We start from the raw sequence: 24042 nt of genomic DNA on the forward strand, positions 1-24042 counted from the left end.
ATAACCCAGAGTAAACACCCGAGTTGGGAGTTACCATCCCATGGATCCCTGCCTTTAATGGAGCCTATTTTTAACCTCTGATAGGAAATATCTTTTTCTCTCCCTCATTTGCAGACTATGATCGACGAAGCTCCAGCTCTCACGACCATGAAGAGTCCCGGGCCATGTTAGCACAGAAGATTGAAAAGGAAACGGTGGGTAACCAGGACAGTGCACAGCCCACAGGCAGGAGGAGAGGGAGAACAGGGAGCAGACATTTAATGCATAATCTGGTCATTTTTCAAATTGATATCTGCTGTGCATAAAGATAAGGTGGCCAAAAGCAAAGCTCCATCACCGGGTTAGTTACAACATCCTCTGACCTGAGGCAGCTCTGCTGATTCCAGGTCTGCTCCTCCCCATCCCACAGCCTGGTCTTGGGTTATTTTCCAGCCCTCCATTAGCAGGGGTCACTTGTCCCATTGATAAGTACAGCACCCAGCCTGGCCCAGCTTTGTGTTTGGAAAGTGATGAATTCAGCTTCATTTCATGCCTGGATTGTTGATTCCTGTGCATTCTTCCAGGAAATGTGGCAGGCTCTGGGATTTGGGCTCCCAGCTGGGTGCAGCCCAGGCTCACTTTCACCTTGGTCTCTTGGGTTTCTGTCCCCACAGCAAATCCTGAACTGCACTCTGGATGACATCGAAGTGTTCGTGGCCCAGCTGCAGAAGGCGGCAGAGGCGTTCCGACAGCTCAACCAGAGGAAGAAAGGGAAGAAGAACAAGAAGAAAGGGCCAGCAGGTACAGTGCAGCAGCTGGAACAAACAGGGAATACAGGGGCACAGGGGAAGGTGGGGGACACCTCAGCTCATGCCCCAGCAAGGGCAGGTCAATGCAGCAGCACCATTATGGATCCAGCCATTTCAGAAGGTGCCACTGGTCCGTGGGGGCCTCCTGGAGAGCACAGGGAGCCTGGTGAGGCCTCCAACACATTTGGCTTTCCCTGCCCCCTGGATTTTTAGTAGTCTCAGCACCCGTTTTTGATGTGTTTTCTGCCCATTCCCAAACAGGGATTCTGTAATTAACATGTCCTTCTGTGCCCCTTCTCCTGGCAGAGGGAATGCTGACTCTCCGAGCAAGACCCCCGAGTGAGGCCGAGTTCATCGACTGCTTCCAGAAAACCAAACTGGCTTTTAACCTCTTGGTAAGGCACGGAGGGAGCTGCCATCCCACACAGTGACAGGGCTTTTCCTTGTGCATCCCAGTAGCAAGAGTTCAGAGTGAAATTTGAATGGAAAACACCACCAAGGGACGAAGGTGTAAATTCCAGGATCTTCAGAACCCAGGAAAACACTGTGTCAGGCTGGTGCAGGTCTTTTGGGACAAACTGTTAAATCGAAACTAGAAGCACGAAGTCCAGGATGGGACTGAGCAGCCAGAGGCTTGCAACACTTGTATCTTTTCAGATTCAGGCCTGAGAAGTCTCTGCTTGACATTAACTGATGCCCCCCATTGCCCCCCTATTCCTGGCTCCTTTCTTTCTCCTCTGGGAGACCCTCTGCATTAAGAAGGGAATGAAAAGTAGGAGCATAAAGATGTTCCCAGTGCTGCCAGCTCTGCTTAGTGAAATGTGTGAGACCCGAAGGGTCACGAGCCACAGGGAATTCTGTCACTTCTGACCAAACCTGCCCAGCAAACACATCCTACAAGGTCCTTCAGGGAACTTATTAGTAAGGAAACCACAGAGATTGTAAACAACCTCAATGCAGGACACCAAGCTCCAGCCTTCTCTTTTAGAGGCAAATGTGAATAATTTGTGCCTGCTCAGGGCCAGAAAGAGCAGCATATCTCCTGGGAAGAGGCCAGGTGTGAGCATGGAGGAGAACTGGGAACCCGTGGTGGAGCACTGCCACATTCCACACCACAGGGCTGGGAAGTCCTTGAGAAGGGCCATTTCATTGAGTCCCCTTGTTGCCATCAGTTGTTTCACACTTTCCACTCCACGTTAATGTTTAACCACCAGCATTTAAAATACTTTTCATTTCAGGAGGAGCAGGGAGCCTGTTTTCCATGGCAGCAATGCCAGGAGCCCAGGGCAGGAGAAGGAGCTGAATGGAAGCACAAAGTGAAGAGGTTTCAGCTCAGCTGATCACTGCTAATAAAACCCCATTCTTACAGTAAACTCACCCTAAGTGTTTGCTCCTCCATTCCAGCACAACTCACTCCAATAAATACCATTGGATTTGGAGCAGTTCAGTGGCCAGGGCAGCTGTAGGTGCCACAGGCAAGACCGTGGTGGAGATTTTTCTTCTTCAGAAATTTGGCAAAGGACCTACAAAACACTTGTCCTGTTGTTTTCATTCATGGAACTAGCAGGGTTTTCAACCCTGCAAGAGGCAGAAGCCATAATCCTGGCCTTTCCTCACTAGGACTTTCATAACAAGCTAAGGTTTTCTGTGTTGCTCCAATTACCTTCAAAGGGACTGATTTAGCAGAGCAGGTATTCCAGCCCTCCTGAATTCACCAGGAACTAGAAATGGGCACAAAAGAAAAATGAACGATTCCTACTCCCCAGTCACTTACTCTTCTTATCAGTCAGCAGAAAAGAGAAGGCACACTCAGGTTAGGGTTAAACCGGGTTTCCTTTCTCTTTCCAGGCCAAACTAAGGAAGCATATCCAGAACCCCAGCGCTTCGGAGTTGGTACATTTCCTATTTGGACCGCTGGAACTGGTAAATCCTATTTCCACACCCATTAATAAAGCCTGACTGTGAACAAAAGTGCCAGCCAGCTGTGGTTCCCATTGGGAATCTGCCTGCTCTCACCTTCAGGCAAACATGGCTCAGTATTTGCACTGAAAATAGGAAGCAGAAATCCTGACATGGAAAAGGACAAGAGAGGACACAGAAATAGCAAGATATTTGTCAGTTTTTGAAGTGCCAGCTTGTGATGCCTCTACCAACAGCTCATTTTTAGATCAGATCACGCTTTGACTCCAATATAAAAAATTCTCACATTCCTCTGAACTGTCCAGTCTTCTTCAAAGATTTAGGCTGATGTTTCTTGAGGCGACTGAGCTGATCTCAGGATCAGCTTTGGCTTTGATTGCTGCTCCTTTGAGTGTCTCTGCTTTGATATTTTGACCGTTTCCTGCAAATTCTCTCCCGTTTGTGTGGTTTGTGTGTAACCCAGATCATCAATAACTGTGGTGGCCCCGAGCTTGCCCGCTCTGTCGTCAGCCCACTTCTTTCTAAAGACGCCACAGATTTCCTCAGAGGACACCTGACGCCCAAAGAGATCAACCTCTGGGATTCCCTGGGGGAGACGTGGACCAGATCCAGGTGAGGACAGAGCTGCCATCTCACCAGGTTCCCAGTGAAAGGATGATTGATTCTATCAGAAGGTCAAGGATGCCCTGATGCTTCTGCTTCTCCCTCACATGCCTTCAGACACATTCCTCGTGAATCTCACCTCATATTCCCACTTCATGTCCTAGAGCCGAGTGGCCCCGAGATGCAAACATCCCCACCTATATCCCCAAATTCCGCAACGGCTGGGAACCACCCACAGAAATCTTCCGTGGAGCTCCCTGGGAAATAGACATCGGACACCTGCAAGAGGAGGTCAGTCCTGTGTCCCTGGGGACCCTCTCTTCTCCTTCCCCTTTTTCCAGAGATGGATCTGTGGGGGGCGTGGTGGTGTCTAATAAGTAGACAGCTCAAAACTCAGTTGGTTCTGGTCACTCCAGTTAAATACAGAAAGAAAATAAGGCTGGAAAGGGGCAGCAATAACCAGCCCCTCCTGAGCAAAGGCCACTATCACGTAACTGAGCTCCAGGGATACAGGTTTGCCTGAAGAATGTTTTGGTGTGCACCTCATGGTGACCAAAAGCTTCCAGGCCATGACTCATCTCCCACTGTCCCTGTCCTCTCCCCCTTCCCTGGTAACGCTGACTCCACGTCTGCCTTCCCAGCTCTCCTCAGCCAATGGATATCCCTACCGGAACTCCTCGCTCAAGCGTGGCCAGGCGGCCGACCAGACACAAGCCGTGGATGCCTTCAAGCAGAACGTCACCCAGCACGTGAACAGGTCAGGGATCCTCACATCCCAGCTCCCCCCCGGGAACCTCACGCACACACACGGACAGGTACCACAACACCGGGATGTTTGGGCATCCTGGAGGTCACTCTCTGCCACTGCTCACAACCCCCAAGAGAAGGTACACACCAGACAAGGAATCATTCACCTAAGCACTGTCTGCTGTTTAATCACCAGCAGCTCTGCAAGGAAAACACTTCCAGGTGTTTTCCACCACAAGAGGCAAAAATATTGCCTGACCTCATTAGTCCATCCATAGGTCTTGTTCCCTGCCCCCAGCCCACCAAACTGACACTGTGGATGAGGGGCCACAGGTGCTGCACTGTGCTTCTGCTCTCCCTATGTTTAGAGACACTAGAATCATGGAACCACAGAATGGATTGGGTGGGAAGGGACCTTAAAGCTTGTCCAGTTCCAATAGACCTTCCAATAGACCAGTTCCAATAGACTCCCACCTTCCAATAGACCAGGTTGCTCCAGAGCTTATAGTTCAAAATCACAGCAAAATACCTTAAATCCAATTATATCAGCAAATAACTTGTTTCTGTTGTTCACCACATCACAGCTCCTGGTGGGACCATAAAGTGGTACAGATGCAGAAGAGTGTGTGGAGCAGGGAAGGAATTAGGATCATTTCCCTTCTCCAATTCCAGTTTTCTCAGTTAGGCTGGGAAAAACACTGAGAATTTTGTTTACGTGAGAAGATTTAAATCTGGTTTTAGTGACTATTTGACAACACACACAGGCAAACACTTCCACATCCATCAGCACAGGCAAACTATAAATAGCAGTATGGAATCGTGGGATAGAAATGATCAGGGTGCCTTTCACCAAGGCCACCTCTCCCCGGGACACCCCCCAGTCCCAGCACAGCGTGGGCTCACGGAGAGCAGCTGAGGATCTCAGGTGTTGGACCTGTTTACCTGCCTTTCAGACTGTCAGTGGCAAGTTTTCCTCACAGGTAACAGTCAAGAAAAAAAACAAAAATTCAAGTTAATTACGCTGAAGTTGAGTCTGCCCAGGGTTAGCCACGATGACAGTCCTGGCACAGACATTTTTCCTGCTGTGCTCGTGCTTTTTTCAGAAGAGTCTGAACTAGTTTTCTAGCCAAGAGACCCCATATTAGCAAAAACACCCAACACATCAGTACTACAGTTTTTTACAGGGCTTTTGGCTGCAGAGGAGTGTCCTGAAAGTCCCAGGCAGTACCACAACCATCAGCACGGGTCCCTTGGGCACAGTCCAGGTGCACACAGAGAACACACCACCTCCAACTCCTCCCTCTTGACTCAATTACCTTCTGGAATGCCATAGAAGAAGTAATTCCGACCTAACTCGGGCCTTCCTCCCCCTCCCTGCCTTCAGGGCACTGCTGGGCAAGGCCACTGCTCCCTTTCTGGCCAGGTGGATTCAATTTGACTGCTCCGAGCTCTTCCCCACGGTGGAATTACAACTTAAATACTACACATGGGTGTAACTAGACCAAGAGCTGTCCCAGAGCATGGAACTAAACACAACACTACAACCACTGGAGTGCATCAAACACCAAACCAGGGATTTCAACGTTTTTCAGACCACCAACAACATATAACAAAGGCAGGAAAATCAATTTAAACTTAGCATAATGGGGTCATTTTTCAAAGCCAGGTTTTACAGGTTCAGAAGAGCTGAGCTTCCACAGTACATGGATTTGAAATCACTGACCAAACCCAGTAAGTCAGAAATGGAAAAATATAGTTGCTGGAAGCACTGGTTTCATCACCTTACAGAACCTGACCTAAAGTGGAGGAGAACCTGAGCCCCTGCTCCAAACCCACTGGGAATATGACATCAGGTATCTGTGCAGGCTACACATCACAAACAAAAAGATACAAGTGCACTAAAATAGCTCCTCATATCCTTCCACAAGGCAAGACAGTTTTCCATACAGCAAACATTTTTTGATTTAAAAAAATAACACTATACTCAACTGGAGAAGAAAGAGAGACCTGCGAAATTTTCCCAAGTCAGGCAGAAAAAAAAGGAAAAAAAAATCATTTCAGTTTGGGTCAAAGAGAATCTTTCATTCTATTTTTTTCACCATTTTCAATAATCTACCATATTTATTTTGTCTCTCTTCAAACAAAAAGCTAATTCAACATTGAAAAGTGTTACGTTCTAGTGTCAGAAATTTCCAAGCAGACACATGAATGCATTTGTCTTCCCCCTCTCCAAATGCATCTTAGAACAGAAACGTTCAAATGCACTGTTCCTGGAAACCTGCACAATTCTGTGTCAGCAGCTCAGTGTTGCCTGATGAAAACCCCACAGATTTCCAGTCAGTTCTGCCTACTCTCCTTTTCAGTTCCCTTTCCCCCAGCTTCTCCCTGTTCTGGTATCTGGGGCTGTTGTTTCCACTGATCAGGACAGGAGGGTTTCACACCTAATTTTTCCCAGGTACAGTCAGAGCGTTTGGTTTGTGCCCTGTCAGCCCCTCCAGGCTCTAAAAAGCAGTATTTTCTTCAAAGCTCCCCCCAAAAGACCATTAACCAAACCCCCTACGGCTTTTTGTTTGCTTGTTTGTCCCCAACACCAAGATCTTTCACTAAAAATAAGGGATGAAAATCTTCCTCAAAAAGAGGAGCAAAGGGATGCTGCCCCTCCACACACGAACAAACCTGCCATCACCACTCTGTTTTACCAGCGAGCCCACTATCAGCATCCATTAAAACTGGGGTTTTCCTCTGCTGCAGGAACTTTGAGGCCCAGGGAATGGCTCTGCCCAAGAGATATGCCAAAATCCGCTACGACTTCACCGCGCGGAACGCCAACGAGCTCTCCGTGCTGAAGGATGAGATCCTGGAGGTAGGTGAGCACGCCTGGGAAAAGCTGCATCCTCCCCTTCCCAGGGGCAGGAGAGACCTCAGGACACCAGCAAAACACCAACTCAGTTTTCCTCAGTGGTTTCTGAGCAGTTATACCAAGTTTTGCCCAAGTCTGACTGTGCTGGGTCATTTCCTGAGCTGTAACACATCGGCCACCCCTTAATTACAACGAGGAGGGAGGAAAACAACTCACTGCAGTGCCCTGCTCACCTCCTTCCTGGGTCTGTGCTAGTTCTTACCACTTCCCCCTCCCCAGGGAATTGTTTTCTCTGAACACATCCTTTTTCATAACCTTTCTCTTACTGCAGCGCTGTTGGCAGCTGGAGAGCGTAGGACACAGCTTGGGCCAACACTCAGCTGTGACCTGAGGAAAAGGTTTCTGTGCAAAATACAGCTATTGTTACTTATTTAACGCAAAAAAGACAACAGTAACTCAGTCACTGGAAAAAAAATATGGAGAAACAGGGAAATTTGAACTATGAGTTCTTCAGAGGTGCTCTCCTGCTCATCCATCCTTAGGACAAGATGCTTTCCAGGAAAGGTTTCACTCCTGGATTGCACCTGAGAACAACAGATCTACTCTGAGCTCCTGCCCTCAGTGATGTTATTCTGGCAACTTCACCTTCCATGTGGTCCATCTCCACTCTATCCCATTTTTGTGTGCCAGACATCTGTGTTCCCACCAGAAGGTTTATTTTTGTCCCTCTCTCAGGTGCTGGAAGATAACAAGCAGTGGTGGAAGTTGCTCAACCGGAGCGGGCAGGCCGGTTACGTCCCGTATAATATCCTGGATGTGGTGAAGCTGGAAGAGGTGGAACAGGTCTGTAGTCAGGTGGTATCTGACTGGTAGCACCTGCAGGGCACCATCAACCTCTGGAAATAATGCTGCTGTTAGACCCCCCTGCATTTCTTAGGATGCTGTGCCCAGGTCAGGACAAACCCTCACAGACAGACAAACTCAGGAGATCCCCAAATCTCCTACAATAAAACTCTCACATTCTGCCATGCTCACCTTCCCCCTTCCCAAACAAGTGTATCCTTCCCATCCGTGCAGCAGCCCCTTGCTTTCCATAAAAGCAATTTTTTCCATGAAAGTGCCGAGGTTTTTGCTGGAGGTTAAAGACAGACAGTTCCCTCACTAAGTTCAGTGCAGCAGCAGGAACACATTGCTGGAGTGGAGGCAGATGCACACACCATCTAAGTGAGAATTAAGTGAATATTGCACCTTGCAGTGCAAAAATGTAGAGCTGGAGTGCTCTAAATCCTCTAAGGAAACACGGAATTGCTTCCCCACTTTGGTATTGCAGAGTTTGGGCAAAGCATAAGGTGGCCCAGCAGGTCTCTGGATAAATCCCTGTGAGTTTAACCTAAATGTCAAAAAACTTTCCAGACTGCTCCAGGAGCTTGGCAGTGGTCCTGCTTCACATCCCAGTTACAGAGCAGCGAGGCTTTGCCTTCCAATGGGATTTCTGTTTGTTTTCTCCTCCTGTAAGGATCCTTTTGCTTCCCAAGGAAGCCCTGTGAGCAGTACTTTCTGCATAGCAAGAGGCTAAAGGGCTGAGTCACACATGTGGGAAGTCATCTGCAGCAGCAGCAGCAAGGAAGCACCAACACCACATATGATAGTCATGACACAGGATGTTAATTTTGCAGGGATGTTAATTCCCTCACACGATCCTCACCCTTTGGTTTGGGTTGCTCATTCCCATAAGAACCCAGAAATTACCTTCTTCCATGCAGCTCCACCTGAGGTGCCACCAGCCCCACACCAACACAGGGAGAACAGGGCAGTTTGTCCCTCCGTGAGTGAGAGGCAAAAAGTTTAAGAAAGTGAAAAATGGCCAAAAAAAAATTCTTACACCTTTTTTTTTTTTTTCCCTTTTCTAACCAGTCTAACCAGAGGTACAAAGGAGACCTGAGCCCCAGGGGCTACGGACCATCCAGCCCAACTCACAAGCTGCCTGCGAGCTACGCCGGGGACAAGTGGGGCAGTGAGATGTTATCGCGCAACTCCCCCCAGGACGCCAAAGAACGTATGTGTCCCACGTGTCCCACACCAGGCTCCCCTGGCTCTGGTGCTCCAGGCAGGGGACAGACCTGCCCACGGTGTTCCCTCTCAACTGCACCTTTTAGTGATCAGCACTAGACCAGCAGTGGGTTTGGAGGAGATTCCAAGTGGTACAAGAGCCAGGAGAGCAGCCCTGGTGCTCATGACTCACCTCCCGGGCTCTCAGGGAGCCCAGGACAAGCAGGGCAATAAGTGATTACCATGTCCTTCCTTCCAGCTTGACCTTCCTCCTCCTCTTCCCAGGGAGAGAGTTTCTTTTCCCTTCCAAAACACTCAAGTGTGTCTAAGCAACCACACACGCTCAGGTCAATCCCTTTCTCTCGCTTCCTCTGCTGCCACATACACAGCACCCACCTGGCCTGTTCCTTCCTGTGGTTCCACAGAATTCCCAGACAAACAGGAGAGCCACATCACAATTCCCAGACAAATAGAAAAGCCACTCCCTCACCCTGCACGTGCTTTGGGGGGGGTCACAGAGCAGGAGGGAGACCAGGAGCCCTGCTCACCTCACCCTCTTACCCCAGCCTGTTCATCCTCTGGACTCCTGGAAGCAGGAGCCCTTTGGGACAGTGGAGAGCCCCATATACGAGCATCACGGACACATGTCTGTTAACAACACCAAGTTATTCTCCACATCCCTCAGGAGTGTCATGGGAAAAGTGATACTAGATACTGTGTCACTGGAGTTGTCATAGAATCATAGAATGGCCTGGGTTGGAAGGGACCTTGAAGAGCATCTTGGTTCCAACCCCTGATTTTTAAGAGTCTGTTGCTCACTCCCAGTTTGTGCTTCCTGCCACTGCTGTTCAGCTGTGGAGCAAAACCTGGAGCTCTGAGGACCTGAATCAGCAAATTACTTACTAGAAGCAGCAGTCAGGACTAAAAAAGAACCAATCCCAAATCTCTAGTTGCAGATTCTCACAGAACTGTCCTTCCACATCAGGCAACAGCAAAGGGGTGATATGGGAGGAAAATAAATGTCAGTGCAGGGGCAGATAAAAATGGGAACCTGGTTCTCAGAAACACCAAATCCATCCCTCCTGACCCCTGCTGCCTCACGTGGGCTGGGCTTCTCCCCTCTTGCTGCTGTGGCTGCAGGGCAGTTCCCTTATTTCAGCAGCCCAAAGGGAACTAAATAACTCAAAAACAGAAAGATGACCAACTGAAGCAACCAGACACCAGGGACAGGGACCCTGTCCCTTGTCACCACCTGACAGCACCGGTGGGAGCAAAGACACTGCCAGATCAGGTTTACACCCTTGAGCAAACCTCGAGCAGAAGTTAGTGGGGGTTGTGGGGTTTCATGTCCCTTGGCTGAGGTGTGATGGACAGGGGGAAGTTACAAACGTGAGAAACAAGACGGGTCTCAATGTAAATTTGTATCTAAACCAGGTGAAAATGAGGTTCTCGACAGTCACACTGCAAGAAACCCAAACCCAAAGCTTCTTAGAACACTCAGCTGTCATTTTTGTGATCCCTCCTCTCCATCATTCTGGAGAACTGTAGAAATCCCAGTTTCTCCCAAAGAGAAAGCAACGTTTCAAAAGCTGAAGGGAAGGATTGGCTTGGGAAGAAAAGGGAGATCCCCCCCTCTGCTCCAGCAGCCTCCAAAACCACAGAGGAACCCTGTCCACATTTGTTCCTGGTGGAATTCTGAAGGTCAAAATGTCACTGCTCTAACAAAGCACTTAAGCTTGTTCTTTAGAACTAAAATACAAAAGTAAGCACTTTCCAGGGGTGTATTCACAGAGTTAATGAAAATGCTGAGCCACATTCCAATTTTCCTTACAATTTCCCTGCAAACACATTCGTTTAACAGGATTTCTGACTGAAGACTTGATTTCATTCCCTACTTATTTCTACAGAACTTATTCACCAAATGGATGAGCTGAATGACGAGCTGCTAAAGAAGATCACAAACAATAAAATTCAGCCTCCCCACAGGAATTTCAAAGTGGAAAAGCCTCAGGAAGTTTTTGTGCCCCTCACCTTCGAATCCAGCACCGAAGAAGTCAAAGCTTGGCTGGAGGCAAAGTCATTCAGCAAAGAGTAAGATTTGCTTTTTTGCCACATGAAAGGCTGCTTCTTTATTGGAAAAGGAGCAGAGGAGGCCACTTGCAACATCTCAACTGTGTGACAAGTCACTTGTATTTACTTACAAAGCCTGTGTTGCAAACTGCATTTCAATCCTGGTAAATCCAGGCTCTGTAACCAGGGCATTCAGAGCCCAAACTCACTCTCTTTCTTTCTTATACGTAGTTTCCTGGAGAAAACTGCATAATAACTAACTAAACCCACGGCCTGAAATGCAACTGGGATCACAGCTGCCACCTTGGCACAGCTCCAGGGCCTCATGATGCGGCCCTGGTGCAGTGCCCAGCCCTTCCATCTCTGGCACAAAGCCATCATCTCCTCCCTTTGTGTCTTCCCAGGACAGTGGAACACCTTGGCATCCTCACTGGAGCTCAGCTCTTCTCCCTCAACAGAGAGGAGCTGAAGAAGGTGTGTGGCGATGAGGGGAACAGAGTATACAGCAAGATCACAGTGGAGAAAAACCAACTGGAGGTAAGTATGTTTCTGGATAATCCCTACTTTACCAGCAGTGTCAAATATCTCATTAAACAGGCATTTTAAGAAACATAATTGAAAGAAACAAAAAACAACGCAACCAAAACCCACACCACCAATCAAACACATGTAAAAATTCTCAAGGGGCTTTTAAGCAAAAAGGCCCCAAATCCATAAGGCAGATCCCCGTTTCCACTAATTGATCTGCTTTTTGCTAATATAATGTATCTCTTTGAAACTAGCTTGACCCTTACAGCATGAATTAAATGCTGTAATTTGCCTACAGCTCGGAGTTCAAACTCAAACTTCCTGTTTTGTTTCCGTTGCAGAAAAGCAGAGGGGAGTCAGAGCTCCAAGAAATCATGAAGCGCCGCCAGGAGAGGATTGATTCCGCTAATTAAACCCTGTCTGCTTTATTTCAGCTCTTAGTTCTAGTAGTGCAGAGAAAAAAGGGAATGAAAGCAATGATCCCCTGGCCAGGCAGGAGACAGCAGTGCTGCACTTTGGGTCTGGCTGCCAGCAGAGTGACAATTCCTCGAACACTGTTGATAAGGGTTGACAATAAGACCATGTCCCTCTGGGAAAGGTGTTTTAATATTGCATGAAGTATTTTTTTTATAACTATGTATTTTATACTGAAATTTTACGTGCATGCGGTCGGAGCGGGACTCACACGGGTCTGGATGAACGACAAGGGCCGGAGTCAAGCAAAAAGAGACCCCACAAAGCTTTTGTCTGAGAGCTGTCCCTGCTCCCACCCCCTCTCCAGCATGGCTCGGGAAGAGCAGGCACGGAACAGCACTGACTGTTTAGAGTCTGGACCACAGGAATAAGGCTCTTCCTAAAATCCTGGAATGGTTTGGGTTGGAAAAGACCTTAAAGCTCATCCTGTTCCAACTCCTGCCATGGGCAGGGACACCTTCCACTAGACCAGGTTGTTCCAAGTCCCATCCAACCTGGCCTTGGACACTTCCAGGGATGGGGAGTCACCACCTCTCCGGGCATCCTAAGGCAACCCCCTCCTCATTCCCTCCTCAGAGCAGATATTCCCCTGCACAGGGCCTGTGACAATTCCCTGCCCTCTTTCTCTCCTTCCCACCCCCTTTCCCATGCCCCTTCGTTGGACAAGGCTGGAATGGCAACACACATTCCCAAAGACTGCCTGCTTCCTTAAATCCATAAACCAGTTATTGCTGGCTTTGAACAGTGGAACTGAGATTTCGTTGCCTGAAAACGAGCAGGAGTGACAAAGGAAGTCATTTAAATATGGAAATAGGTGAGCTCCCCTCTGCTTAGGCAGAGCCTGGGGCTCAGGGCAGCTGTGCAGCCCTTCCCAGTGACACTGATCCTGATTTGGAATGCTGTGGTGTTGCCAAACCCCACCTCAAACCAGGAGAAGATAAGCCCTGACCATTTGCTCCCAACCCAGTTACACCCACAGCCCTTCCCAGGATGTAGGTCACCTGTCCCCACCTTCACATTTGCTTTGCAAAGGCTCAGCTGAAATGACTCCTAAATATCTAAAACCCAAATGCACACTGGGAAAAAGGCTGGTTTAGCACAAAATAAATGGCCACCAAAAAAAAAAAAAAAAAAGTAATTTAGCACAGGGTGTTTTTCATCATCATATTATGTGCATATGTATATAACAACCTATAAATAGAGGTGAGGAGAAATCCCTCTCCCTAGAGACAGGATGAAGTGATTATGCATCAAAATTTTACTCAAGGTTTTACAACTCAAGCAAGTGCAGAGTAGTTCCTGTCCACAGTAAGTTTGGCACACTGTATTTCTGTCTCTATTTAACTTACAGACCTACCTGATGGCAAAGCAGGAAAGCAAACAGCTCCAGAACTGCTCACAGCACAGGGAGAGTTGGGTTTTCTCCTTCACACCCCTCACCTTTGGCTGGATGGGATTCAGGTCCAGGTTTCACACCTGTGCTTGCCTTTACCTGCCAGGAATGGCCCTGCCTCCTTTAAAGTGCTTGTCTTTGCACATTTAGTGGAAAAAGCTTAAAACAGTGTCTGGGGGACTTGTGTCTAAATCTGAGAGCACCAACACACCTCAGTTTTGGCTTTATTCTTCAATTAACGTCTCTTATGGATGATACATTTTCTTTATTTGAAACAGGAACTGGAGTGCAGGCAGGGAACTTGCAGGGGAGGATCATCTTTTAGCCCCAACCCTGCTGGAATCTGTGAAGGGCACTTACCTTGTCAGGGAGGGATGAAGAGGACAATCCTCCTGAGAAGCCCTGGCTCTGGAGTAGGGTGGAGAGGGGAAGCGGGATGGCAAGCACAGGAGAAATAATTCCTAAAATGAAAATAAAACCAAGTGTTGAGCCAGGAAACACACCACCTTCCTTTCTTTGGGTGTAGAGGAAAGCAAGTCCCACAGAATTATAGTTAGTAGGGATTATAATGGGACTGTACACGACAGTTCTGTAAAGCTGGGAGCATGGGAGCACTTCCTAAAGTAAATATCTCAGCAGACCTTATTGCAGGAGTCACTTCTATAAATTTTCAAGTGACTGAGCTGTGCATCTGTTCTACTTGTACTGCCTACAGACAACGCTATAAAGTCCTGTACATTGATGTAACTGAAGGAAGGAGAAAATGATATAACCATGCACTGTATAAGATTTATTAAAATAGTTAAGTTATAAGTATAACTCCATCTCCGTCTCGTTCACTGGGTTTTCATAATGGTTTGTCACTGAGCCTCAGAAACTCACCAAAATGTCTGAAACCACACGTTTCCTTTGGGTTTGGGGAACTGGCATTCAACAGGAAGAATGCTGTGGCCTTGATAATGGTATCCAAAAATGGGGGGGGGGGGGGGGGGGGGGGGAAGAGAAACCTCACACATGGTAGGAATTAAATGCCAGGAAAGCTGCCAACTCATCACCTCGAAGAAAAAATTTCTCTTACCCCTAGAACATGCAACTGTGACAACACATCAGTGTTTTCACACACAGATGCTGTCCAGGGCTACATTTTGCACTGGCAAGCTAAAAATCCCCAATGCTGCTCAATGCCAGCTTAGGCACAGCACGGAGCAAAGAGATGTCTCTTTGCATTATCCTCTCTTGGGCTGGGCAAAGCATGAGAACGCTGCACAAAAGCACATTCTTGCTTATCAGGAAGGGAAACTCCGGTGGCAGCTTACACGATTGGAACGGTACAAAAGAGGGGACAGCATGACTCAGAGCATGTTAGACAGTCAAGTGACAGATTCTCCGACATTTCCAGCCAAGTCCCATCCTCTGTTTCAGGAGCACGACCACGCTAACAGGATGACCTTTTCTAGAACCTGAAGACTAGAACCTGAAAAAAGTTGGAGTGAACGAACAGCCCAAACCACGTGCCTTGCTGGGTTGGGGGCTCTCTCACAGGCTGGAGCTGTGGCTGACTAGCCCTGTCGAACCTTGCCGCGACAGTAGGGGAGGAAACAGAAAGCGCTGAGCTCCTGCAGCGGGTGAGCACTTCCCTCAGCGCTGCCTCCCCCTCACAGCCCGGCCGCCATCTTGTGCCAGTGGCGGCGCCCCGACCCCGCGCGGCCATGAGGGACGGGTGGCTCAGGGGAGGCTCGGGCGCTGTGCCCGGCCGTGGGGAAGCCTCCGGGGGAGGTCCAGGGGCCGGGAGATCCCAGCCCGGGAGATCCTGGGGTGAGGAGCTCCCCCCAGCCCACCCGCCGGGGGCAATGGCGGCATCAGAGTCGCCAAGGCGACCACCCGCCCCGACCCTCAGAGCCACGACCCAGCCAATCAGAATCGCGCTCCCTCCCGCTGCCCCGCCCCGGCTCCTCCCGGCCGGGTCCGCCGTGTGTCGGCGCTCCCCATTGGCTGGCCACCCCCCACCTCCGGCCGGGATTGGCGCGGGTGGCGGGAGCGCGCGGGCGGCGGGTGCGCGCGCAGGCCGGTCCCCTCCGGGCACGCAGGGTCCCTTATAGGTGGCCGGAGTCCCCCAGAGCCGCCGACATGTCAGTGTCCCCCGTGAAGCGGCAGAAGATGGAGTCGGCGCTGGACCAGCTCAAGCACTACACCACGGTGGTGGCCGACACCGGGGACTTCAACGGTGAGGGGGGGCGCGGGGGGGGGGGGGGGTGGGTGTCCTGTCAGTGCACCTTCTCCTTAACTCCCACCCTTCCCGGCAGAGTGGGCGCGCCCGGCTAAAGGGGCGCTCGGCGGGGGCAGAGCGAACCACCCGGCGGCGGGGGGGGGGGCCGCTCGTCCATTCCCGGCCTCTGCAGCCGGCAGGGCAGAACCCGCCCGCCCGCCCGCCCGCCCGGGACATTTTCCAGACCCTCCCGTGATTTTCTGCTAGTGTGCCCAAACCCCCACGCTCAGCTCCGCGTGCTGTCAGTAAGAACTGCCGCACTCTAACCGGGCTCTGAATTCGGGCTTTTTTTCCAGCGACCTGTCTGGATTTGGGACTTTTCTGGGGTTTTTTCAAACTCAAGGCCAGGTTGGACGGGGCTTGGAGCAGTCAGGACTAGTGGAAGCTGTCCCTGCCCATGGCAAGGGGTGGAAGTGGACGATCTTTAAGGTCCCTTCCAACCCAAGCCATTCCAGGAGTCCATAAAAATAATGCCAAAGTCCTTTCGTCCCCCTTATCTCCTGGTAATGAGCCAGCGTGCTCCTTTCCGAGAAGGGGAGGTGGCCTTCCATTATAAAGCCATTTGTTCCCAAGCTGTCACTGCCCAGTGCCCTGCTTGGCCCATCAGAGCCAAAAAATCCCTCCTGAGTATCTCTGGGTGGCGTAGAACAGCCCTGGAATCCCGTCCTGCCCTCCCCAGGCCTGGTAATCCCTAATCCTGGATGTGTAATAATAACCAACCCCACATGGGAACTGTCAGATGTCTCAGGGCAGTAAATTTAAGGTGAAGGGAAGAGGCAGCGGCAGCTCAGACAAAAAAAAATACACCGTGTGGTGGCCGAGGGGGTGGTGGTGTGCAGGCAGCAGGAAGGACCAGGGAATATCCCACAGGGATCACTAAGTCCAGCTCCTGGCCCTGTGCAGGACACCCCCAGGTTGTCCTCTGGCTGCCTGGGGGTCATTCTTAGAGCCCAAAACAAGGCAAGAATCCCACCTGGCTCTGCTGAAGGTGCAGTCTCTGCCGACGCTGGTTCCCCGTTGGGTTCAGCACAGAGCAGGAGTTTCACTGAGGTGCTGCTCTATTTTAAGGTGTGTCCACGTGAATTAAAGTTCTGAAGGACCTCTCCAGGATCCTGATCGTTGCCTGGGAGGGATCTGTGGAAAAACAAGACTTATTTTCAATACAGTTGCACAGTTTCCAGTACAGTTTGCACTCTCTAACTTCGGGGGTTCATCCCTTGTGCAAAAAAAAAAAAAAAAAAAAAAAGGTTATTTTTTGACATTTAACTGCGTTGTTGAAACTGCTGAGGGGCCTGCAGAGGCTCTGCCCTGTTTGCCCAGCCAGGCTCTGGTGCCAGGCTGTGATTACAGCCAGACAATGTAAGTCACAGCCTGCTTTGGTAAACACTTGGCATCACCTGGAATAGGTGCAGTCCAGGGCTTAAGGTAAGACAAAGGGTCAAATACGTTCTGGAAAGAAGAAAGCCTGGTAGTACAAGGAAATGACAAGGACATTGAGAAACTACAGCTATTTGGAAAAGGTTTTAAAAAGCAGTAAGAAGAGTTGCTGTTCATCTGTCCTGGTCCTATCCTTGGACACAAACAAGAGCCCGAATTCCTGACTGCTAGAAGGGAAGATCCCCTGGTCTTTATTCCCTCCTGTGATTCCTGAAGCTCAGCTATGCTGGCTGGGATACAGTTGGAAATCAGCACCACTTCATGATTTCTACAAGTCTGTATATTTTGGGCAATGCCTGTTGTTTATAAAATTTGAAGTTTGCTGTACTTTGCTCCTGCAGCCCAGTTGTTCCGTACCGTGGCACAAACACCTCTGAGCACTGGTGTGCTCTGTCATTACCAGACCCCACAGCCACAAGTGTTCACATCCTCAGCCACCTGAGCAAAATCCTTCTCATTTCTGAGGCTGGCTGGTTGTTTTAAACAGCCTGGTTTTCCTTCCTCAGCCATCGACGAGTACAAGCCCCTGGATGCCACCACCAACCCGTCCCTGATCCTCGCCGCGGCCCAGATGCCGGTGTACCAGAAACTCCTGGATGATGCTGTTGCCTATGGGAAAAAGCTTGGTGGGTAAGTCAAGAGGGCTTTAATCTCAGGAGACCTACATTTAAAATGCCTTATTTACACAAGCATCGTACTGGGCTTTCCCCCTCGCGTACTTGTGGGTTTGTCTCCTGCCCCAAAAAAGCCTCAACGCCGAAAGAAAAATTCCATGTGTGCCTCCCTGTTCACCAGCTCACCCATGGCCTTCCTTGCACAGGAAAACAGCAGCTTTATAGGAAATAATGTCCAAAGGCTAATCCTGCCAGCAGTAACAGAGGGCAGGACACAGACACAGGGCAGAGCACACGTGGCTCATTTGAACTCTGGAATTTGATGTTAAACAGGCTGTGAAATTTGATCTTCAAATCCATGGTAAAGTGTAAAAGTACCTTTTTCTTTTCCCTCCCATGTGCTTTTGCTTCTTGTGGTTTTCAGGTCAGAAGAGGAACAGATCAAAAATGCTTCTGACAAACTTTTTGTATTGTTTGGAGCTGAAATCCTCAAGAGGATACCCGGCCGTGTGTCCACAGAAGTAGATGCAAGGTTGGCTCTTTTCCCTCTGGGTTACCCTGGATATTTGTACATAGAAAAAGAGACATGACATGAGCTGGAGAAAGGTGCTCTTGCCTAGAAGACTATCAGGATTTATATTGTTAATATTTAGAAGTGTGGCTTCCCCTTAGTTTGACTAGAACTCTGTAAGAAAAACAAGTAACACCGACCTTGGAGTTTTGTAATCCTCCTGTTGTTTCTCAAGCCAGGGAAGCTTCGTGCTTCCACTCTTAGTTTTGCTCATTCTTTCCTCTGTGATTGTATCTGCTCAATTTAGCAAGAGATCTGTTTGAACAGTTTATTTCAAGACTTGCACAGGATTTGTCTGTTAACCTGCTCACTGCCAATTTTTTTTTTTTTAATGCTCAGCTTCTGAATTCATTATGAAAAACTTCCTCCTCGGGGGGGGGGGGGGCTCAGAGTCCAGGAGGGACCCTAGAACAATGGGGAGCATATAAAACAAATGATCAGTTCTGAGCAGCCCTGCTCTTGTCTCCAAAGGTTGTCCTTCGACAAGGAAGGAATGATTCAAAGGGCCCGGCGCCTCATCGACCTCTATAAGGAAGCAGGAATTGGTAAAGATCGGATTCTCATCAAGCTCTCCTCGACGTGGGAAGGAATCCAGGCTGGCAAGTAAGTCTTTGTGTGGCTGGTGTGCTGACTCATGGCATGCTCCTGCCTGTCCACAGGCACCTGACGGGCGCATTCTGACCTTAGATAAACAGTACTGCTGAAGGCACGGCATGAGGAAGTCTGGCACCAGCAAGGAAGGTGCTCTGCCACAGCTTGCTGTTGAAATAGGAAAAGTGTGTTCATACAAGGGCCAGGCCACAGTTTCCTGAAACATCCTGCTAAGTTGGCTGCATTTGGCCCAAGGAACAGCATTAATAACACAGAGTTCAGCAGCACAAAACATCTGCTGTTAGCTTAAAACCTCAAAGCTTACCGACTGTGCCACATTCCTAACTCAACTGGAGGAATTCAGGAGACTGAACCTATCAGCTTCTTACAGGAATATAAATTCAGTAGGTGAGCAAAGTGCTGTTCTAAGCCAGCCTGTGTCTGCAGGGTCCTGGAGGCAGAGTATGGGATCCACTGCAACATGACCTTGCTGTTCTCCTTTGCTCAGGCTGTTGCCTGTGCTGAAGCTGGAGTTACTCTGATCTCCCCATTTGTGGGAAGGATCCTGGATTGGTATGTTGCAAATGGAGACAAGAAAACCTATGAGCCTTCAGAGGACCCAGGTAAACACATATTTAACACTGTTAAGATGCCAATAGCTACTCATTCAAACAGTTTACTCATATAAACCCTCTTATGACAAAATGCTGGTTTGAGCCTGTTCTAAATAATCACTTAGAATCATTCTTGAAGTTGCTGGCTTCTCCCTTTTAGGAGTGAAGAGTGTCACCAAGATCTACAACTACTACAAAAAGTTTGGCTACAAAACCATCGTGATGGGCGCGTCGTTCCGGAACACGGGCGAAGTCAAAGCGCTCACGGGCTGTGACTATCTCACCATTTCACCCAAACTCCTGGCAGAGCTCAGCAAGGAGCACGTCAAGTTAACTCCCACACTCAGTGTGAAAGAGGGTAAGTCCCCTCCTGGGTCACACCGGCTTCTTCAGTCTCCCTTTCTTCTGGAACGTTAAAAGAGTTTGGGGTTCCACTCAGCGCTGTGGTGCTCGATTCCGTCCTGCTTTAGGGACAGTCTGATTTCCTAAAGGAAATATTGTAGCCTCAAAAGGAAATACTGTAGCCCCATTACAGCATCACTGCTACAATTGCAGACACACCTTTAGGGTCTTGGTTCCACTGGGTTTGGAATGTGCTTGCATCCTCTGCAGCTCTCCCAAGGGGACAGGGAGAGCAGAGGGAAGTTTATCTCCATATGCTCGGGATTAAATTTCACTGAATATTAGCAAAGATGCCAAACTTGTTTAATCTTAATCTCTAGACATGCCAAAAGGTGTTTTCCCTCCAGAAATCATACACAAGACTGAGTGACTGGATCTAGTGACACTGTGCCACGATGGCTTTGAATGCTTGTTCCCATTGCACTGCTTCAAGGCCAGGGCTTGGAGCAACCTGGTCTAGTGGAAGGTGTCCCTGCCCATGACAGGGGGTAGAACTGGATGAGCTTTAAGGTCCCTTCCAACCCAAACTGTTCCAGGATTCTGTGATACTCTTCCTTTTCTGTAGCCTCATTAAAATGCTGCTTTGCATCTCAGCAAACAAGCTCTGCACAGCTGTAGTCATGGGTTGCTGCTCACAGGGTGCTGGCTGGCCTGGAGGCCTGTTATCAAGCGAGCTTTTGTTAGTTCTTGCCAAATAAAGCCCTGATTGTTCAGAATATTTGCTTAGAACGTCTCACTGCTGTAGGACTGTTGCATAATTCCCTAGAACAGGCCTCAAAGTGCTGTGCCATTCAGCAGCAGGTACAGGAACAGCAGACACATACATTGTGTTTTAGGACAAATTGATTAGCCAGATTACCCTTTTTCTCCACCTCTTCTCCACCCCCCCCCAGCCATATCAGGAGCACTTCCAGTCTCACACCCCAAACTGTGCTCCTGCAGCAAGTCACGTTGAAAGTATTTCAAAATTTTTCAATACCTAGAGGTGCTCAGAAGCCTAAATTTGATGAGAGTCCAATCACCTGGCTCGTTTCTGTTCCTGCTCCCCTTGCACAGCTCAGGCATGTGACCTGGAGAAGATCCACCTGGATGAGAAGGCATTCCGCTGGCGCCACAACGAGGACCAGATGGCTGTGGAGAAGCTCTCCGATGGGATCAGGAAGTTCGCTGCAGATGCAGTCAAGCTGGAAAGGATGTTAAAGGTAGGTTTATGTCCCGCTCCTCCCAGGCACTGCAGCCAACCTGCAGTTCCCTTTGATGTGGCCGAGGATTGAAGCAAGTCTGATCAGGCTTTTGGACACGTTCCTGTAGGACAGGCCACCTAAATTCAGTGAGCTTGGTAATCCTCACTGCATGCCAAGAGAAGGGAATGCCAGGTGTGGGCCACACCTGCAGTTGGGGGCCCCAGGCAGGGTTTGGACTGGCAGCTCATCAAGATAACACCACTATCAAAGCGAGGAGTCCTTCAAGTCTGATTCTAAACTCATTAGCTGTCAGCAGCAGCACAAGACACAAATAATGTGCACATAGTGAGCTGGAAATAAATCATGTTTGTACTTGGAGGCACTGAGAAAGCACAGATCTGCTGTCAAAGTCACCTGTCAATTTATGGAGAGGCTTTCACATGGGATCCATCAAACTGTGTGGGTTTGGGGGACAAATACTCAGCATCATACCTGATTCTAAGCACTTGGTGACTGACAACTCCTTGCACTGTTCCCAGACTCTTCCTCAGCTGCTCTTTGTTTGTTCTTTTTGCAGGAGCGAATGTTCAGTGCTGAAAATGGAAAGTAAAAAGCAAGAAAAATCAAGCATTTCCCTGAGTGCTCCAGGCTGAGCAGATCACCTGAGGTTCAGTGGATGTACAAATGTCTTACCTGTAAAAGTATCATGCTGTGTATGGATAGATTTCTGTATCATGGTTGGTTTTTGTGGGTTTTGGTTTTTTCTTTTTACCAATTTGCAAAGGGACAAATAGAACGTCAAATCCTTGTGGCACTTTTGTCAATACATGCAAATTAACCCAGACCTGCCTGCCTTGTAACATGGTCAGTTCACTGCTGCAGCAGCCACCTGAGAGCATTTTCATTTCTAAAGTTTTCATAATTGAACTCCCCAGTTCAGTCTGCAGCCCTACCACATTGAAGAAAGCAGTTTTGAATTTCAGACACTTTTAAAGGGAAAACACAGGTTTCAAAAGCCCCTCTTGGTACAAAACACACAGGTACTCTTATGAGACATACATATGTGGAAATTTATTTATAACTTAGTTTATGTAGGCCCAGTTCCACGAGAAGTAGACAAGAACGAGTGACAGGACAAGAAGGAAATAGCCTCCATTTGTGCCAGAGGATGTTTATTGGATATTAGGGTTATTATTAGGGATATTATACTCTGGAAGGGTTATTAAGCACTGGCACAGCTGCCCAGGGGAGTGGCTGATTCCCCGTCCCTGGAGGGATTTAAAAGCCATGTGGATGGGGCACTTGGGGACACTGGTTAGTGGTGGCCTTGGCAGTGCTGAGGCAATGGCTGGACTCCATGATCTCACTTCCAACCTCAGTTATTTCACAATTCTAAGAGATTCCTGCTCACAGGTAGACACAATTAACTGTTTCCTGACAAGGTTGCCTGAACTTAACTTTTTAAAGAGGGAAGAAACACAGTACTGAGGCTACAACACTGACACACATGCTCTACCCAGCTTGAGTAACACAAGGGAAACGAGCCAAGGGAACCAGTGCTCACTCACAGCAGGGTGACACAGCAGCACTATTGTCAGGACATCCATAACACCCTGGGAACAAAGGGACAGCCAGCTACAACCAGCCATGGATACCTGGGGCTGCATTCCCAGCCCTGCCTTGGGAATAGTGCCAGTCTGCCAGAGGGAGATGAAGCCACCTCAGGGGACTCACCCAGCCCCTCTGTCCCTGCAGGTGTCAGGGGTGGGAAGCAGGGCCAGGCAGAAAGCACAGCTGTCCAAAGGGAGCTGACCTTTTCCCTGTCCAAATCAAGCCAGCATTAAAAGCTTTACCCACATGCATGGAATCTGTCACCTCAAAGCTGGGGCTCAAATTAAACTCAGGTGTTCTCAAAGTTGCCCAAGAGACAATAAAACACTGCAGTGAAAGGGGAAAAAAAAGAGGCAGGACAAGGTCCCTCAATCACAGTTAAACCTTACTGCACTTACCCACAGCCACCTCAGGAGCTGAGGGGGCAGGAGAGGAACAAGTTATGCTTGAAGTGTCACAGGGTCCCTTACCTGCTGAGGTGGCAGCTGGTGGTCCCCTCTCAGCACTGGGGTTTCCTCTTCCCTGCAGCACAGGGGGATGTTGGGAGGTGCCTGATTTCCGGGGCTAAACCACAAAAATCTACATCCTTCCTGAAATGGGGCAGAAACCCAACAACCACATGAACCTTCAGCCTCTACAGCTCTTCAGTCAGTCACACAAAGAACCTTTCCTCCCTAACTCTTCCTCAGCTTCACCTCTCTTCAGATGAAGAGATCTCCCACAGAATCCTGTCTGAGCCCAGCTCACAAACCCCTTCAGGGGTTTCCCAGATGCCCATACCTCCTCAGATTAAGAAATCACATGTCTGTCATCTCCCAGAAAGATTTTCTCTCTCACAGTCACAAGGACAAGCTTAGACTCAGGAATGAGGAGGAAATGTGTGTTTGTGGAGAGATCCCAAAGAATCACTACACACCCTGTAAAACTTGATTTAAAAATGCCCTTACCTTTTGTTAGACACACCCAGAGCCAGTAATACTTGCCAAAGACTCAACCTTTCCAACCTCTTGGGACAGGAAATCTCCCTTCATGACAATTTTTTTCCAATCCCTGGCTAGAATTAGTCATTCTGTACAAGAACTTGAAGCTACCATCACTAATGGCTTCAAGTTGTGCCAGGGGAGTTTTAGGTTGGATAATGGGGAAAATTTCTTCGTGGACAGGGTTGTCAAGCATTGGAACAGGCTGCCCATGGCAGTGGTGGAGTCACCATCCCTGCAAGTGTTCCAAAAAATGTGTGGATGTGGCATTTGAGGGCACGGTTTAGTGGTGAACACAGTGGTAGTGCTGCTCTGACACTTGGACTTGATGGTCTTCAAG

The 24042-nt window shown here is 48.9% G+C and overlaps 2 protein-coding genes and 1 long non-coding RNA gene across 5 annotated transcripts in view; 2 read left to right on the forward strand and 1 right to left on the reverse strand.

Annotated features, from left to right (window-relative positions):
- EPS8L2 (EPS8 signaling adaptor L2) overlaps positions 1-14251 on the forward strand; it is a 49249-nt gene extending 34998 nt beyond the window's left edge. For all 3 annotated transcript variants that reach the window (XM_064659984.1, XM_064659982.1, XM_064659983.1), the window contains 13 exons: positions 115-194; positions 654-780; positions 1095-1183; positions 2637-2711; positions 3172-3320; positions 3476-3602; positions 3953-4068; positions 6810-6921; positions 7654-7761; positions 8833-8974; positions 10875-11058; positions 11442-11574; positions 11907-14251. In XM_064659984.1, coding sequence (XP_064516054.1) covers positions 115-194; positions 654-780; positions 1095-1183; positions 2637-2711; positions 3172-3320; positions 3476-3602; positions 3953-4068; positions 6810-6921; positions 7654-7761; positions 8833-8974; positions 10875-11058; positions 11442-11574; positions 11907-11978 — 1514 coding nt within the window. In that variant the 3' untranslated portion in view covers positions 11979-14251. The remainder of the gene's footprint in view (positions 1-114; positions 195-653; positions 781-1094; positions 1184-2636; positions 2712-3171; positions 3321-3475; positions 3603-3952; positions 4069-6809; positions 6922-7653; positions 7762-8832; positions 8975-10874; positions 11059-11441; positions 11575-11906) is intronic.
- The window catches only part of LOC135416726 (uncharacterized), a 55014-nt gene extending 39662 nt beyond the window's left edge, over positions 1-15352 (reverse strand). Inside the window, exon 1 of the long non-coding RNA XR_010431700.1 lies at positions 13793-15352. This is a non-coding gene — a long non-coding RNA (uncharacterized LOC135416726). The remainder of the gene's footprint in view (positions 1-13792) is intronic.
- Positions 15353-15402: 50 nt separating this feature from the next.
- Positions 15403-21848, forward strand: TALDO1 (transaldolase 1). Its single transcript, XM_064660018.1, has 8 exons — positions 15403-15656; positions 17642-17765; positions 18174-18281; positions 18792-18923; positions 19359-19534; positions 19686-19883; positions 20984-21129; positions 21689-21848. The coding sequence occupies exons 1-8, from the start codon at positions 15560-15562 to the stop codon at positions 21719-21721; spliced, it is 1014 nt and encodes a 337-aa protein (XP_064516088.1). The 5' UTR covers positions 15403-15559; the 3' UTR covers positions 21722-21848.
- The last annotated feature ends 2194 nt before the right edge of the window (positions 21849-24042 follow it).

This window comes from Pseudopipra pipra, chromosome 6 (assembly GCF_036250125.1).
Source record: "Pseudopipra pipra isolate bDixPip1 chromosome 6, bDixPip1.hap1, whole genome shotgun sequence".
In the NCBI taxonomy this organism is placed as follows: domain Eukaryota; kingdom Metazoa; phylum Chordata; class Aves; order Passeriformes; family Pipridae; genus Pseudopipra; species Pseudopipra pipra.